The sequence below is a fragment of the Astatotilapia calliptera genome, chromosome 9 (assembly GCF_964374335.1).
Source record: "Astatotilapia calliptera chromosome 9, fAstCal68.1, whole genome shotgun sequence".
NCBI classification, from domain to species: Eukaryota; Metazoa; Chordata; class Actinopteri; order Cichliformes; family Cichlidae; genus Astatotilapia; species Astatotilapia calliptera.
The window spans coordinates 19,610,420-19,629,189 of record NC_137430.1 but is presented as its reverse complement, the minus strand read 5'-3'; the positions used below and the strand labels follow the sequence as shown (position 1 = coordinate 19,629,189).

Sequence of the window (18,770 nt, the reverse complement as noted above, 5' to 3'; positions counted from 1 at the left end):
ACTCTGGAGCTCCATGCAAGATCTTTCATGAGAAAGGTGGCGGATCGGACCAAAATGGACCAGACTGATTCTGCATCTGGTAAATCATGCTTGTCTCGAGGCCCCCTGTGAGATTCCTGCACCACAGCACCTCCTTTGAATATCCTGTCTGTAGAATCATAGCAAGGTGGGAAGAATTACAACATGGAGAAAGTCCCATACCTGTATTAATTCATGTTCAGGAGGCATAAACAAACACATTATGCGGTTTAGGTTGCTCAGGTAAACCAGGAATTCAACGTTTTAGACAAACCAAGAGAAAAGAACAAGCGATATAGCTTAATATATTATTTTCCTTTTGTTCTTTAACGCCTTTTAATCTGGGAGATGTCTTAGCTTTTCTATAACATTGAAAAATGACCGTTTTTTATGTAAAGGCAAAGGCAACAGTGACTCAAATAACCCCTCATCGCAACCAAAGTATGCAGAAGAGCATCTCTGAAAATACACTGAACCTTGAAGCAGCAGAGGACCACGCCCAGCACCACTCAAAGAACAGGAAACTGAAGCTACAGTTGACACAGACTCACCAAAATTGGACAAGATTGATTTTTTTTTTTTTTAAATGATTGAGTCAGAATTTGTCATAAACAACATGGATCCATCCTGCATCATAATAACAGTTCAAGCTACTGGTGGTGGTGCTGTGATGTGTGATGGATATTTTTTTGGCACACTTTGAGCTCATTAGTACCAACCGACTGTACATAGTTTAAACGCCACATCCTTCCCTTTATGACCATAGTGTAGCTACATTCTCCAGGCTGTTTTGAGCACAATCTTGAACATGACAGTGGGTTCACTGTACTCAAATGACCTCCACAGTCACCAGATCTCAATCCAATAGAGCACCTTTGGGATGTGGTGAAACGGGAGATTCATCCCGGATGTGCAGCCGACAACTGTGTGATGATGTCATGTCAATATGGACAAATCTCTGAGGAATGTTTACAGGAATTTAGCAGTCCTAAAGGCAAACTGTAGCACTACCTAATACAGTGGTTATTGAGCATAACATGTAGCTCATGGACAGTTCTTAGAACAAGTAACACATGATTGGAATCATTGCTCTATTTGTAATGAAAGAAAACTGGAATCCACATCATCCGTTTGACTGAATATGGCACAGTTAGCACTTCATGGTGGGGCTTACTGTTTTGTTCTCTTAAGCACACATAGTTAAACACACTACAGATATAAACTGAAGGTAGATGGCACCATTGCTGAGGTACAAATAATTCAGAGATCCTGAGAAAGCAAAGAAAAACACAAAATACCAGACCAGAGTTCAAGATGTGTTGGTATTTATTAAATGTAAACATTTAGAACTGAATAAACCTACATCTGTGGTACCATACTTTGAGTTTAGTTTGAACATTCATGATACAATAAAATAAAAGCACTGAAAAAAAAAAAGGTAATAAAAACAAATTATTCCATTCAGTGATGACTTTAGGAAAACTTTCAAAGCTTAATGCAAAACCTCAAAAACACATCAAGACTGAGACGATTGGACTCTTAAACTGTAACAACTTCAGTGTATAAAAGAAGTAGAAAACACAATCCATGAATATAAAATTATTTAGAGCATATTTGTCATAATATTAGTATTAAGTATAGAGTATATTTCACTTTCAAACTTTCTGTTTGATGGACTGTGTTGGCAGATTTTCAGCCACTTGTTGTGACAGCCCCAAAAAGGAGGCCTTTGTATCAGCTTGTAAAGTGGTTTATAAATTTACATTCATTTCCTCAGTAATTATAATGCCAGCTTGTGCCAGGTGGACATACACAACCATGTTAAACTGACCATAAGACTGGATTTAATTCTTCCTCTTAGAGCTTTAGGAGCTGATCTTTGAATATATGACATTGTCCAGACTTTGTGGTTCTGATCCTTTTCATCGGGTGTAAACCAGCAGGCTGCCTTAAGGCGCAGCTCAGCTGTACCGACTGCTGCGACTGTGGCTCCTGCGCCTAGAAGAACTGCGACTGGACGAGCCATACGACCTGCAGACAAAAGAAAACGTTTCACCTTTGAGGCACTGCAGAGGTGTTTACAATGCACAGACGTGTGGAGAACATTTAGTGGGGTGTTTTGGCTTCTTTTATCTTAAATACACCAAAACACATGTGAAAAAACAAGGATTTTCAACAGGACAGAAAGATTTGAGAGGGCGAAAAGGTTGAAGTGAGACCGGCCACATCGTTAGTGTCTGTCAGAGTTCACCTGGGAACTCAGTCTTACCGCGATCGGCGGTCTGAGCTCCTGTAGCTGTCACTTCGCCTGCGCCCTCGTCTCCTGCTCACACTCCGACTCCGACTGGAATAGCTGTCATAGGAGTCTGACCTGCATTAACATCCAGCCAGGTGACAACACAGATATTATTTTGGGAATAGCAACAGAATGACACCGAATTCAGTCATGACATGTAGAGCTTTAAGACCCATTTCTGACATGGTTACAAATACAGCTCAAAAGTAATTATCAGGGCTTCATAAGCTTAACTTTAACTATTTTTAAGCAGCAAAAAGTGGGTTACTTATCATTTTAAAAGGACATGCAGTCCAACAATAATAGATATGAGCAAACAAGAACAACATCACTGAGAATTTAAATATTTTAATAGTTGTAATCGGTGAAAAACAAGCTCAACAATGGTAAACAGATCACTGTATAAGGGAACACAATGTGTCAGGGAATCGGCTGTTAGAATGTACTGTTAGAAAGAGCGGATTGGTGAGTTTCATGTGGTTTCTGATACGTAACAACAGCTGTGGCTCCAGATGTGCTTGCAAAAGTACTGGACTAGTTTGACTATCGTATGGATGCCGTGTGTTAACATTGAGCACTTGTGGATATTTTCAATTTTGTGTGTAAAATTTTATATTAAGCCATTTACTTCAAGATTTTATGTCCATTACTATAAAATATAATATATTTTTAATTCTGATGATTCTCTTTGACACACTGTATTTTAAAAGGTGACATTTAGTGCCAACAGCAGACTTTTCAGTATTAATTTTACTACCCTGTAAAATATGGCTGTTCGATATAACGATATAGATCGGATGACGATATAAAAACGTCTATCGTTTCAGTTTACGCTATCGTTTGTTTCGTGGTGTCGCAAAATAAACTGTTTACAGCAATATTTTTTCATCGTTTTGATGGTCACTGTAGTGGCTATATTAATTTCTTAAAGTTCTCTCTTTCTCTTATATTTAATATAACCACACGACGAACGGACAAGCGCCTGTTTTTATGCGTTGTCGTTAGCAACAACAACGGTAACAGCATCACGTGTCCGCTTGTTTATTTTCCACATAAACCTTTCACAATAAAGCTCAAGATCCTGTTGAGCCTTTTCAAAATAAACTGAATCACGTGAAATAGTATGTAGAGTATTTAGGGATGAGAAGCAAAAAAGAGCCGCCAGGTGCTAAAAAATAAACCTTAGACTCAAACGTTAGAACAGGCTTTTCCCCGCAGCACGCCGTGTAATAAATACTCACAAAGAAACGGCGGCCGTTACAACTTACGTCTAAAAATATATAGTTTCACGCGTCAGTTAAAACACTCGACTCCAGGTACACGACGCCCAGCTGGAAACACTTCACGCAAGTCGAGCTGCCCGAGATTCACAGAATTTACAGAAGATTTTGTGATTTTTATCGTTATCGGGACGATAGATGTCTTATATCGGGATATGAGATTTTGGTCATATCGCACAGCCCTACTGTAAAACCTTTCAAGCCCTGTTTAAAGACCTTCAGCTCAAAGTTTTGTGTCCATCTTAAGACATATGGATCCTGTTTTTGGTCTAAAGTCCGATCATTACAACAATCCCATCAATCTGACTGTACCGAGTTTTGTTTTTCCAGTTTCAAGCATTCATCTTCTGTGGTGCCACATTAAATGTTATTGAAAATACTGATGGATCTGCACATGCTTTTAGGTTTTGAAATATCTATACTATTTATCAAAAGTCTAAACGTTTCTTTGTCTGACCAACAGTCCTGCTGGTAAACCTGCTGCTTAATAAGACGAAGCAGAAAATATTCACAACCTCAGCGATATTTGGCCAAAATTATGAGGGCTGTAAAAAAATCAACTGATCTCTTACAAACTTATACGTGTTCTCAGTTACAATTATATTGCCATTTTTTAAGCTCAACATACTTCATTGCGTTTCTATGAACAATTCCACATTTCTAAATGTGACTTAAGTGTCCTCACACACCTGGATCTTCTCCGGCGAATATATGAGCGGCTTCTGGAATGACTTCTATTGTACGTCCGGCTGACGGGAACAACAGAAAACACCAAAAATCAGACGTTTAACTTCAACATCATAGATTAGTAACTGTTAAAACATTGTGGGCACATTTATAAAGACATTTTTGAGTTTTCTTCTTAGGAATCAACACAGAAATCTAAAATGCCAACTACAGAATATTCCCTATCAGATCTTGCACTTGTCCCATGAGTGTTTCATAGTGTACCTGTGACTCCTGTAACTGCGGTACGTGGTGCTGCGAGAGCGAGATCGTCCTCTCCCACGTCTCCTCCAACTCCGGCTACGGCTCCTAAAACAGCAACGATGCTGTAACTTACATCTCACTCACATTCAGGGATGGAAATTGAAAAGAATTTAGCGATTCCATTATCAGCATCACTTATCCATTCGATTCTCTTATCAATTGTTATTGGGTTCTCACTGGCTCAGTTTTGAGAGTCAATGCCATTGTTAAACAGCAGTAAAGAAATTACATTCATCTAAATGAAATGCATGCTGTGGGTCAAATGTTTGTGCGTGTTGAGATTTCCCCTCTTTGTTGTGATCAGTGTTAGAGTCGTTACTCAAAAAGTCATTGTTACACACAACACTTTTCTTAAAAGTCATGCAGCACGTTACTTAATTACTACTGGGACAAGTAATTTGTTATACTATGCTGTTTGCAAAGAACTGAAGTTGTGTTAGCAGCATAATGCGGTTGTTTCTGTCCTGGATGCAGTTTTCCACTTTACCATTGATCTCGTACATAACCACGCTCTAGACTAAGTTGGTATTTTCCTCTGTCACGTGAATTAAAGTCAGCTGATTGTAGCGTGAGTGCAAGATTGATCGATAAGCAGCCAGACTAATAGTCCCAAGGAATTGGACTACTGGGAATCGGTTTTCTACAAAAAACGGTCCTTGATTACCATTCCTACTCACATCAAACAATTTATTAAGATTCAAAGGTGGCGTCTGTAAATCATCGCAGTGCTTTATTCTCACTTACCTGGAGGAGGAGCTGGAGCTGCGGGATCTGCTCCTGGACCTGCTGTAGGAGTGGGACCACCCCCGGGAGCGTGACCGGTGACTGGAAACAGAGCGGGACTTTCTAGACAAGGACCTGGACGTCTTTGGAGACCGTGTGCGTGACGTTCCCTTTGCATTTCCCACAGAGGGGGATCTCTCTTCACTGGAGCTCTCCTGGTTTCTCGGCCTCTGGTTGAGCCGCGCGGTCTTACGGACCTCATCGAACAGAGATCCCGGTCGGACCCGGCTTTTGCTTTTTATCTCCATTCTCACTCCCTGCATGTTGCCGGTCTGGTTCTCTTGAGCCTGGACATTTTTCACAGTGACAGGGGGAGCATTCACAGTCTGTACAGCTGACGTTCCTTTCAGTGGCCTCCATTTTAAATTGATTACACTGGCAGCAGGCTTGCCAGCGGTTCCTTTGTCTTGCGATCCGCCAGCTGTTGTTGTGGAACTAACGGCAAACTGTTCTTTGCTATGAGATAAAGCAGTGTCATTGTTTTCCATCTCAGAAGAGTTTGAGGTAGATTTTAGGGTTATTTTAGGAACGCTGTTGTGAGGATGACATGAGACTGAAGGTTCAACAATTTCAGCATCATGCTCCGGAGTACAAATGTCCATGTCATCTAATGTCTCCGGCTCCTGGACACTTGGCCAGTGAGAATCGCTGGCGCTATTCCTGTTGGATGACTCTAGATGAGGTTCAGTGTGTTTTGCATTTTTGTTGATACTTTCTTTTGTCCTCTGTTGCCCCCTTTCTTCTTCTTTAGTAGGATTACAGCTTGCAGTTTGGTCCTTTGCATTGAGGTTATTAACATCAGCACTTTTTTTAACAACTCTTCCAGGACTATGTCTTTCCCTTTTGGATTCGTCTTCTTCTTCCTCCTCTTCAAACTCTAAAGGTGGTTGCCAGTGAAAAGTCTCTTTCAGCTTCTGATGTTTTCGCTTAGTTTTCTTGGCCTTGTCCTTACTGTGGTGGGAACTGCCTTTATTCTCACTTCTCCTCTTATGTTTATGCTTACGTTTAGCTTTCTTCTTGCTCTTGTGCTTCTCTGGCTCTGCCGCTTTCTCTGGGCTTTCCTCTGACTGACCAGAAGCTGCCGGAGCATTCCCTCCATCAGATGTTTTTCTGGAAATCTCATAATCCGATTCTGAACTAGCTTCCCCTTCCTCTTTCTCAGAAATAGCTAATGTCCTGGCTGTTAAATTTTCAGAGTCACTTTCTGAATTCCATCCAGAGATCGAAGATAACTTCTTTTCCAGAGACTCGGCATACTGAGCCACCCTTATCTGCATTTTCAATGGGATAGCGCTGTTGCTCTGGCTCACCTTATCACTGTCACTGTCCCATTCAGACTTGTTATTAAAAGTCTCTGCTGGCACTGAACTGCAATGCTTCGTCTCCAGATCCTCTGAGCTTCCCTTGTCTTTTATTTGCTCCACAGAGCCAATGACACCAGGGCTGCGCTCACTGTCTGTCCTGTTCTCCGATCCTGAGTGACCATCTTGACTAAGGCTTACTGAAATTAACTTATCCAAATTCTTTACTCTGCTCAGAGAACTGTAGTACTCCTTCCACTCCTTGTCTAGTGACTCCTTCTTTGCGTTACTTGTTTTTGGGGACTTTTCAGACTCTGATCTGCTGTAGGACGATGACCTGCTCTTGTGCCGATGAGTGGACCTGGACCTGGACCTACTGTAACTCCGACTCCGTGAGCGACTATAAGAACGGCTGTAAGATCTACTCTTGGATGACCTGCTACGTGAGCGCCGTGAAGGTTTTTGTGCTGTGTTGTCTTCAGAGTCACCTGGCAGAGACTTTGGCGTAGCTGAAGTCTGAGCTTTATCTGCTGCGCTATCGACTGCTTGCCCAGTGGAGGAAATGTTGCTGGGAGCTACTTTAGCTTTAATTTCCTGAATATGGATGTAGGAGGGTTTCCATGGTTTCTGACCCGGTTTCCAGCGAGAGGGAGGTGGACTGTCGCTCAATGGGATCACAGGGACACTTTCAGGAGCCGGGACAGCTGGCAGTCTGGGGACAGGTGCGACTTTGCTCTCTTGAAGCTTCTCACTCACAGGGATCATGGTGGCTGGTTTGCTTGTTTTTTTCTTTCTCGGAGATCTGGAAAAACTCCTTTTTCTGGGTGGCGTCAAAGATCTGGATCTGTACCTTGATTTAGACCGGGAGTGAGAATGGGACCAAGACCTAGATCTAGAGAAAGATCGCCCTCTAGATCCAGACCGGCTTCTAGATCTTGAGTAAGACAGGGACCTTCCTTGAGATCTGGATCGACTGGATGTGTATGACTTAGAGTAGGATCGGGAATCTCCGTATGACCCCGAGGATCGGCGTCTCCTTCTGTTTGAAGAGTGGTGTTGACTCGAAGAAGAACGAGTTAGCGAATGAGATTTTCTGCACCCTTTCTCTGAAGACACAGACCTTTCTCCATCTGACTGGTTTTGATGTTTGCTCTTGGAACTCTTCTTCTTGTTATGTTTCCGCTTTTTGGCCTTTTTCTTGTGTTTAGATTTCTTCTTTGCCTTCTTCTGTTGGCAGCGCTGGCTGGACCTCTCCGAGCTGTGGTCTGAGGAGTGCTCTGCAGACTGGGACCACGCAGAGTCGCTTCTGTTGTCCCATCTGCTTGAGGAATGGTCATTCAATCTGTTAAGCCAAAAGACGCATGAAAGCAAATAGAAGGAAAACTAGTGTTTAAAGTTAGGAAGGAAAACACTTGGTCATACTTGTCTCCTTTGCTCCACCGCTCGATGCTTGGGGGTTGATAAATTTTGGTTCTCTTCATTTCTTCTTTCCAGTGCGGTGGAGTTTCACTGCTTCCACGCTCCTCTACAGATGCAGAGCGTGATTTAGACCTCGTAGGAGTGTGATACCGCTGCGAAAGACAAAAAAAGTAAAAACTGTGCATTTGCAAACAATTCATTAAAACTAATTCTGCATAAGAGTTAGACTAGATAAACACGTTTTACAAAATTCACTCCTGTGACTCAAAAAGAAATCCAAAAATTTGAATATTTACATATACATTATGTTAGCAATCTCTGATCTTAGTTGAGGTGAGCTTACTATCGTTCCTCTGCCTCTGATCTTCCGTCCAGACTTGGACACAGCTGGTTTCGGGTCAGCTGGAAGAGTTGCTTCTTCTTTTTCAACTCTGAAAATTAATTTGAAATTGAAATCAAATTGCAGCACTTGCTGTGTTTACTTAGATTAGTGTTTTGGTTGCTCATTAATAAAAAAAAAGTATATACATGAAGCACAACTTTGAACTGACATATCTGCTCTATCTTCCTGAGATGGCATGTCCCGTCGCAGCAGGAAGCGGTTTTCTGGCACAGGTGGTATTTCCTCTGGCCGAACAACGGGCTTCTCTCTCTTCCCACCCAGCTCCCTCTCTTCTTCCACCTCGTTCTCTCCCTCTCGTAGCTCTCTTCCCACAGGGCTGTGACAGCAGTTATATTTTTATTAAGAAAACAACAAAAAGCTCCTACAGATGTCAGTACTGAAGTCTATACAGTCAATTGGTGAAAACTGACAACACACAAGATATGTGTAAGTATTTATTAAAAAACGTTATAATGTGATCATGAACAAGAACTTACATAATAAAATAAATAAAAATCACCTTTGCTTGGAAGGCAGACTATCTGCATCTTTGTCCTTCCTTGACAGTCTCCTTTTCTTTTTAGGCCGTTTACTTTTCGAATGTCTCTTTTGCTTGTAACGCCTGTGCTTTTCATCAAGTTCACTTTCAGACTCCACTGAGGAGAACTGGGAGAACGAGTCATGGGAGCTCAGGGACGAGTCAGCAGAATGGGAAGTTCTTTTCCGCTTGCCTTCTAGCACTGCAGGAAGAAATACAACAGAACGTGTGGAAATAAATTAAAATGTGCTAATTCTGAAGAATACTTGACTCGTATAGTTAGTAAAAGAAGAGGGAAAGCTCAGACGCCAGGAGTCATTTTCATGATGGTACAAGTACAAGAAAAGCTTTGTCTGTTCTTTCCTGGTATGTTCAAGGCAATGAAAGCAGCCCTGGCAGAGTCAGGTGGGCTGAAGCCAACTGAACTCCACAGAGATCACCTCGCTGATCCTCATTAAACAGAAGATCCAGTTACACGCCCCGTGTTAATGCCAGTGGCGGGGGGAGACGCTGGCATCCAAACGCCAACAAAATGAACATGAGCATGAAATACGAGCCAGTTATAATCACAGGCAACACACGTTATCCCTCACTGGAAACAAAAACAAATGAGCATAAAATATGTAACTTTCACTACAGATATTCTATTAAAGCTTTTGTATTATAACAAAACTTACAGTCACACTACACTGGCTGAGTGGCAACACATCTAATCTAAACAAACCCAAAGATTTCATACAGTGGGTCTAAGGGTATTGTCTAATAGTATCTTCTAAAAGATCAAAGAAAAAATTTGGATACAATTCTCCAAAAACTACAGTACCCAGGATGCATGGGACCTTTTCATCAGATTTACTTATCAAAAATAAATGAATAAATACAACAAAGCTAATCCTTCCAATTAAGAAGGTTACTGAACGTACCATCGTTTGCAGACTTGGTGATCAGCTGACCACAGTCGATCACTCTCACGTCAGCGTACGGTCTGCTGGCAGAATCAGTCTTCAGCCCCTCAATCTTCTTTATCACTTCAAATCCGGAGATGACCAGACCAAAGACGACGTGGACTCTGCATAGACGCAAGACAGACTTGAAACTAAAAGCAACATTAAATGTACTATTATGTTAGTTTTAAGCCCTGGAGAGCATTTAGGTTTTGCCTCAATCAACTTCCTATGACAGAATATCCTACATTAGCACAGTACATTGAGCTAAAGTTTGAAAACTACCAAAAGGGTTCTAATCTATTAAAATCCCACTCACACAGGCCTGCTTAACAGCTAGCAACTGCGAGTGGCTGCTGGAGGTTGCTTCCTGATGCTCGGTAAAATTGTCCGTTTACGTTGTTTGCACAGCGTCTTCCATGCAAACTACGAGTGACCGAGGCAATCTGCTAAAGACCAAAGGAACCACCAGGAGGGTTTTTGGTGAACCAACCTATTTGCAACCCATTTCACTTAGTGACAGCCAGCAAATATTCAGCAACCGGTCAAGGAATACACATCTTTCCTAAGCAACAGGTGCTTGCTGAGTGATTGCCAGCCTGTGTGACTAACGCCAAACATGCTATAATCAGTTTAGTAACATAGAAACCTAACAATAGTTGTTGGGATGTTGGGATTCTTTTTCCCCAAAAAGTTTCATATCAATACACTGAAAGTCTCATTTTCAGATTTCTATATAGAATTAGAATGTGAAATAATAATATCAGATGTACCTACCCATCAAGATGAGGCGCCATCTTAGTTGTGCTGATTATGGATAATCCAGCAGTAAGTGAGGTGGGGAGTCAACCAAAGGTGGAAGCCGGGCCATGAAAGTGGGAAAAAAGAGAAAAGAATAACAATAAACAAATACCTCGATCAAAGCGGGGATGCTACTGTACCACAGGGAAAATCTCAAAAGGAATTGTGCAACAAACCTTTCTTTAATGACATCTGATTGCAACTCAATTAGGAAAACACTCAACAGCAGAGTGTGGTAAATTACATTATCATTTTTTCTGTTATAAAAATCAATTTGCACAAAGACTACATATCTACATTTCCTCCTTCGAGAATTTGTAATCATGGAGGAAAATGTCAATCGTATGTTCAGAACCTGCTTTTGTGACAACGGAAGCCAAAATAACATTTTGAGTCACCTCAAGCCATTTGTGAAATATTTAAGCAAGTCCAACAATTGCAAAGACAAACTACTCAATGATAAATACAGTCAGGAGAGAGAGAAACACAGCCTTTGAGACACATTACCTTGGAAGAGCAGGATGCTAGAGTTTCTGTAAATTTTACACAAAAACGGCAAGAGAAAAAATGTAACAATTGTAGGTGAAAAAGAATGAATCCAATGTTTCTCTGCACTTTGAAACTAACTGCACACAGAAGAAGGGACTGCTGATGGTCACACTTAATGACAAATTCTACTCTAAAATCTCAAAACAGGAAAAAAAAAGGGATAGAAAGCAAAAACTAATAAGAAACTTTCTTAAGAATGACAGTAAAATAATGGTGGTTGGGGGGTAAGTTCTTAAAAGCAATGTTTTAATTTAAAAGTTACTCACATAAAAAACTGTGAGCCGTTGGTGTCCTTCCCACGATTGGCCATCGACAGCAGGAAGGCTCTGTCGTGTTTGAGAGTGAAGTTCTCATCTGTCGGGGGCAGATGCAGAGGATTCAAGTGTTAATAAAAATAATCATTTAAAAAAAACAAAACAAAAAGGTTTATTAATTCATTAAAGCTTTTCGCTGTCTCACCAACCTATCCTTCCATAAAGTCAGCTCTAACAAAAGGTTTCTGTTGGGCCAAATATTACTGCAGTCTGTTTATAAAGTACCAAACCAGTAATGACTTTCAACAACTTGCACTTTTCAGATGAAAAGGTACCACACTGGTTTCTGTTCACATCATAGCTACAAGCAGATCTGCTTGCTGATGTGTGCAATATATTACGTGCATTTCTCAAAGTCAACCTTACATCACAGTCTTCAAGTCAGAGCTGCATTCTGATATATTCGAGGGTTAATCCGCTGTAGGAGTTCCAGAAAACACACTCAGTCGAATTTATAAAAGGAACCATTATCTTTTGCTTGCACAGCTACCAGGAATGAACTTTGCAAGTTGTGTTTAGAAGTCTGGTTTACATATTGCTCTGGAGTTCACCCTTGGGTTTAGCAGGGTGACATAAGCTTTGTTTCTAAAAGCTTTAAAAAGTTAGAGAAAAATGTCCAAACCACTGATTTAGGAGATTCTCAACGAGGGTCTGGTCCATCTCAAAAGTAAGCACCATCACTGACAGTGCTTACTTTGAGGGCCCTGCTTAGAAAAAGCAGTTACGGCTGTAACAGTAACATAAGGCGGTGCGACGCTGTTGGATCACTTCAAGTTTCAAGGGGTTTTTCAAAGCTGGAGATTAATGAGTGCTTTGCAAAAACAAAATAGTCCCCGTAATGTACAGTTTTAACAAAGAGATGATATACAATATAAAAGTTAAAAGTGGAATATCTTCTTACTGATGAGCAAAACCACCCGTCTGGTTCTGGCTCCATGTCCTGCTAGTTCCACCTATTTAACATAAAAACCCTAATCTGAGCGGGGGGGGGGGGACCTTTCAGTACAAATGTGAATCTGTGACGCTGCGAGCATTTGCACTGCTTTCACTGACTGAGGAAGGTGGTGGGGACGATGTTGGCATGGTGTTACGGAGCTGTGTACATCTCTTACCTTTTCATTTTGCAAAAGACCACTCTATAAATAAGAGAATATGTTGAAAATTTTAGGCAGGAAGATTGTAGCTTTCAGTAAAGAGAATGCCTACTCTCCATCTTGATTTGATAAAGCCTACTGCTGTTACTACATAGAAGAACTACACAATGGAAAAGTGAAGGTCAGCGCAGTCAAACATAGAACAATTCGCACACAAAACCCATTAACCATCTATGCAACTTTATATGCATGCTTTGTTTTTTTAGTATAGATATGCATCACTATTATTAGATTATTAGATAACTTGATATTCCAAATACCTTCAAAGTAGCCTCCATATATGGATTCCCCTCCTCTTCCATTTCCTGCAAAGATTAATAAAGTCAAATAAATTCACAGCAGCTTCTTTATATTGCAGCAGTGTAATTGTGTGTAGCCGCTGAAAAAGATGCTGCCTCATCAGCAAAGGCAGCAGTGATTCATGTTTATTGGGCTCATTTTTGAAGTGGCTGCCATGTTCAGGAAACTGTAGTCTCCTGGATTCCTGCCATGAACACCCACAACAAAGCCGCAGAGCATGTTTACGGTATGTTGGCACTTTGATGAGATTAACAGCTTTGATCAGTTTTTACCCATTTTAATTTGGCCTCTAATTAATGTTATTATTGAAAAACATTTCCCACCTGGAGAGCATTTAATCCATCTTTAAAACAACCCAAATGAGAGGTTTTTTCGCCCCGCTCACATAAGCTGTGTTACGCTCTGTTGGCTTTCATTAGATTTTGGACTGAAACGAACAAACTAGCAAATTAGAAAAAGGTGGAGCACTGTGAACACGTTCTTAGGTAAACGGGGGATTATAACATTACCTTCAGTAAAGTCGCCTCCCTGAATCATAAAGTTTTTTACAACTCGGTGAAACGTGGAGCCTTTGTAGCACAGCTTTTTCCTTGTGACTTTCCCAGTTCCCCTTTCACCTGCAATGACATTCATGTTAACTGAGCTCTCACCAAAAAACAAAAACACTCAACCTGCTAATACACAAAGTGCTTCTGTGTTTACTAGATGGTTTTAAGAAACAAAAGGCTTTTAATATTGCCACAAAGGAATGAAAACCACATTTGGGTGGTGGCTTTCAGTAAGCTATATGCCTTTGGTCTGGCATCCTGCTGGTACTCCCTTGGAGGACTGCCAAATTCATTAATAAATCTTCCACTGGACCAATACTAACCGGGGACACAATACTGGCCCAAAGCTATTACCCTCCAGAGTCCCCTTACTCCTGGGGTGAAATGACGTGAAGGCAGGATTTAATTAGATGCGGTGATGTGTTGAAGGTGGCTTTCAGCAGAAAGAGGCTGTGTGTCCTATTGAAAAGCTAAGCTAAGGGTTTAGTATTTTACTTCTTTGGCTTCGGCACTGTTCCAGGGGTTTGGTTTCCTTTGGAGTGAGCTGATCCAATTCTAAAAGGACACATTAGAAACTTTGAGAAAGTCAGCAAACTGCACCAGCTGAATGCGGGTGTGTATTACTGCTTCACTGGTGTGCTGTCTGTGCATGTGTTGGTTCAGGAACAGACTAACGAGCCTTTTCCCATGTCTGCCTTTGCTGCCATCGCATTCCCGTTGGCCAGGTAGGGTGAAAAATGAGACGGGGGGATTGCTCGGCTATGTGTCTGCAGATTTATGACTTTCTCTAGGCAAACCACTGCCTCTACAGTACACTACACTGCTCTGTGGGATGAAATATCTAGAAAACAGAGCAGCCACAACATAAGTCATAAAATGGTGTATGTTTTTTATTACGTTATTGTCATTTTATTTCACTTATTTAATAACGTTCTCATTGCTATTGTATTGCAGTGCTTGGATAAACCTTGTTAAGTTGCACTTCTGTAAGGCCAAACAGATGAGGTTGACAACATCTGTGATGCAGCACATCACAGGACGTTATCTCTCAAAATTATGTCAGAAATTTTATTTTATTGAACAGTTTCTGACGCTTAAACTTCAGCAAACTTCTCGACTGTGAGAGAAAACCTCGTCTCTAAAGCTGTGACTCGATCAGTCAGCGAGTGAAATTTGCCCCTTTAACACTTTATTTATGGTCATTTGTACAAGCAGACGAGCCTTTGGAAAGAGGTTTAAACCACTGCAAATATGTTTCTGTAAATTCCTTCAAAGTTCAACAGGAAGTTAAGCACCCCCCAAAAAATCCATCACAGATGAAAAGATACAGCGTGAAAACTACGGACTGGTGTGGTGCAGTAAATGAATTTTGTTGTTTTTAACTTTGTTTTCCCCTCACTTCAGCTTTTAGTTAGTCGCTTTGCACGCTGATGTTATCACTGTCACAGAACCACTTCTGTTTACGCTCACTGTTAAAGCGCAGGTAGTGTGTGCAGTATTCTCCTGAAGGTTAGGTGTCGCCACGTCAGTGCTGATAAAGGAAAGAAGTCAAAACTGGAAGCAAAGACATTGCCGTGTGTGTTTATTCAAGAAAGTCTAATCTTTTCAAACTGCTGTAGCTTCCCTCCATGTGTAGTGTGTCAAACTATGAGCTTGTGTATGGATATATCATTAAAATGGCAATTAAAAACTGACTATCATACACTTCATACGTGTCTTCAACTCAGTGTTGCAGAAACAAAACTAAATGAAACTAAAACACTGTGCAATCTGCCATGAATGGCAATGGCAATAGTGCCATCACTCTTCTCTGCAGCTTCGGAGTACCCCAGAGATTTTTGACACTGCCCCTATCTGACAACGGACAATCTGTGCAGGTGGCTCAACGGACTACCAACGAGTGCTGACGCACTACTACCGCTGGACAATAATTCCCACATCAGCGATCCTGCCGACTCTTCAGTCTTTAGCCTGTGGTGATAATGCTGTGCAGACTTTGATCGATAAACAGCCTTTTGTCAACAAAGTGGATTATTTATCTGGTGGATTATTTATTTGGCGATTTAAAAACCTGCTACAATTCACTATTTACCTGCATCGTTATGAAACCACTGGGGACAATTTGACATTTGATAAAAATGAATTTAAACAAATACACAGAAAAGAAAGCTACATAAATGAAATGTGTTTTTCCATGTTAATCAAGTAGTTTTGAAATTTTAGAGTTAAAGTAGTGAAAATCTTGCACTTTAGTCTGGGTTTTGCCATGTTGAATCACATTTTTAAGCAGAATTATTCAAATATGCGATTAACGAAATGCTGTAAGGTCATGACATTTGACTGGAAGATATCTCTGAATGAGGATTACTCACCAGTGCACAAACAGAGGAAGTTTTTGCTGGTCTTGGGACAAATATCCGAAAAAAGCTGAAAGACTATACGCCCAACTACAAGACACATAAGGGGGAAAGAAGAGTCACTAAAAGTATCATCTTTAAACAAAGTCAAAATAAATCACATATAAACAACAACATGTAAACAACCGGAAACAATCTTTAATAGTTCACAGCTACATTTTCTATTACAAGCTACAAGTTTCTATTACAGAAACCTCTCTGTAGCTAATGGCAAGTCTGATACTATGTGAGGGGCAGCTGTGGAAGAAGGGCATCAGCTACATCTTTCAGGATAAAGTCACTAAAACAGTCTGGTCAATATTTCCATTCTGAGCAGCTATCAGGGGTTATATAGAAATATAACCTCTCAGCACAGATACAGCTGACGCTAAACCAGTCTATCAAGTTTATTCACCACTGAGTGAGCCACTTTCATTTTGTAAATGAATATCAATGAAAAGCTTGAACACCAAAAACAAAATCTATACATAACATTAATTTAAAAATCCTTTTTTTACATATCAGTTCAAAGTATGGAAGTTAAGGTAGGCTCTAACTAACTATTCCCTCCACCTGTAAACTGATAAGGATTTCCCTTACTTGGCTCCCGGTTGAGCTCCACATCAAAGTAACACTGAGGGCGGTCTTTCACCCCCATTGCGATCAAAGTCCAGATGACCTAAAATGCAAAAACAAAAGAAGCTAAGCATAAAAAAAAACAAAAAACAATGCTTCCCCCCCCCCTTTTTTTATACGTATGTTTAAGCCAACAGAGACACAGCACATTGGAAAGAGGCTGTATACAACGGAGAGACTAAATGACAGCAAAGGAGGAAGAAACAGAAAGGGGAGGAGAGAGCAATGGTAGGGGAGAGACAGAGAGAGAAGTCTGTGGGGACATACAGAGGCTATGCAAATCCGAGCAGAGCGCACCACAGACTCCTTACTGTATATTTATTGCTCTGTGACAAACACTGAAATGTCACCACTCTGGCTGAGCCTGCTTTGTAACATTAACAATAACCTGGAAGTGTATTTACAGCTTTTAGTTTGAGCATGTTTGATTTATATATGGACAAGCACCCAGCAGACAATTAAAGCAAGCACCATCAATAGATCCCAATGTTTACCTTCATCATGTGACAATATATAATATATATATATATATATATATATTATATATATATATAATATATATATATATATATTATATATATATATAATATATATATATATATAATATATATATATATATATAAATATATATATATATATATATATATATATATATATATATATATATATATATATATATATATATATATATATATATATATATATATATACACATACACACACACAAAAGAAATCTCCTCAAAACCATGCACCAACTTGTTGAAGAGCTTTACTGCTGAGCCATGAGTTGGAAAACCACAATGTTTTTAGTCTGAGCAATGCAGTTTTAATGACAGCTACAGTACAAGGAAATGTTTGGTCTATCTGGAATTTGTGTGGGTGAGCAGACTGAACTGCCAAAGAGCTTTACGAGTAATGAAAGTGCAACACAGTACGGAAGAGGGGGGAAAAAAGAAAAAAAAAAAGAAATCACAACAACTTCTCAGCAATGTGCATTCATCAAATTCTCTTCTTTTCATGTCCATGGTATGTGCTCAATATTTCTTTTCTTTTTTTAACTGTGCAGAGATGTGAGTGAACATGAGCTGCAGTGTTTTGTGTTATTAGCTATAGTTTAACTTTAGCTTTCCCCCAGAACACAAGAAGAGAAGTGAGCTTGGTGTTAAGTTGGAGTGTTTTCTGGCATTACTGCACAGGAGGAAGTATATCAAGGTGTCAAGATGATAATACTGAATCTATACATAGCCGCCTAAGAGGCCTGTCTTTTCAGATAAGCAGAGCTGCATTGCATTTACAGCAGAACTCGTGTCATATTACTAGCCTTGACTATGTTTGGTTAACGAGGAATGGCATCTGCATGAACAGTTAGATCGTGGCTGCTACGAATAGAAAACAATAACCAACTTCTGGAGAAGTCCCTCCTCCACTGAGCTCTTTAGATATTTACCTTGCATGTCATGCAGACTACAGTAACCACTAAAGCGCACTCCCCCCCCCCCCCCCCCCCCAAAACAAAACTAAACAAAACAAAAAACAAAACACAAAACCTTAAAACAATGCTGTAAACCCAGAAACCGAGAATGTCCTTTTGCATTTCTTGTACAACGTTAGCAGCCAGCACGGCACACCTTGTAGCTCGGGTTTATCTGAAAACGACCTAAGGTTACTGAGGGTTTAAGCCATGCTGCGAGTATTAAAACGGTGTGAAATCTCCCCAGGCTACAACGAGAACACTGTTCACACAAATGTTAGGCGCTTTTCCAAAGCGGCGGAGCTAACAGCTAGGAGCTGGCTAAAGTTAGCTAAGCAGCTTACGTAAAAAAAAATCACTCGTTTGCAGAGACTGTTAGCATTTATTTCAACGCTGAAAATCCTACCAAAGGTTATTAAAAGCTTTGATCTATGTAACTTACCTCTGTACAGTAGCTAGCCAAGAATCAGCTAGTCACTGACGGTCGCCACTTAGCATTTGAGTTCCCTTTTTTGAGTGACGAGTGCTGGTTAGAAAGCCGACTGGTGGGTGGGCAGTTTAGTAGTTTTGTCCCTTTCGGCTTGCCGTAGAAGATTTGTTGTGGTTTTGTTGTATCAGGAAGCACATTTGAAGTTAGCTCGCTGGACTAA

At 40.5% G+C, this 18,770-nt stretch overlaps 1 protein-coding gene across 7 annotated transcripts; it reads right to left on the bottom strand.

Moving 5' to 3' along the window:
• Positions 1 to 1,326: 1,326 nt before the first annotated feature.
• Positions 1,327 to 18,731, bottom strand: nktr (natural killer cell triggering receptor). 7 transcript variants are annotated; one of them, XM_080306014.1, is made up of 19 exons: positions 18,563 to 18,638; positions 16,614 to 16,692; positions 15,990 to 16,064; positions 13,579 to 13,686; positions 13,030 to 13,074; positions 12,728 to 12,751; positions 11,568 to 11,655; positions 11,260 to 11,285; positions 10,729 to 10,758; positions 9,931 to 10,076; positions 8,990 to 9,209; positions 8,639 to 8,806; positions 8,431 to 8,518; positions 8,091 to 8,239; positions 5,329 to 8,010; positions 4,546 to 4,629; positions 4,284 to 4,343; positions 2,288 to 2,389; positions 1,327 to 2,049 (listed from the first exon to the last, which is right to left on the bottom strand). In XM_080306014.1, exons 9-19 carry the CDS (start codon positions 10,746 to 10,748, stop codon positions 1,980 to 1,982), a joined length of 3,789 nt encoding a protein of 1,262 aa, XP_080162140.1. In that variant the 5' UTR covers positions 10,749 to 10,758; positions 11,260 to 11,285; positions 11,568 to 11,655; positions 12,728 to 12,751; positions 13,030 to 13,074; positions 13,579 to 13,686; positions 15,990 to 16,064; positions 16,614 to 16,692; positions 18,563 to 18,638; the 3' UTR covers positions 1,327 to 1,979. The 7 variants fall into 7 exon arrangements, with proteins under 7 accessions (XP_080162140.1, XP_080162139.1, XP_026035394.2 ...); XM_080306013.1 differs by lacking the exon at positions 11,260 to 11,285 and having other exon boundaries at positions 18,563 to 18,588; XM_026179609.2 differs by lacking the exons at positions 11,260 to 11,285; positions 12,728 to 12,751 and having other exon boundaries at positions 18,563 to 18,731.
• Between the last annotated feature and the right edge of the window lie 39 nt (positions 18,732 to 18,770).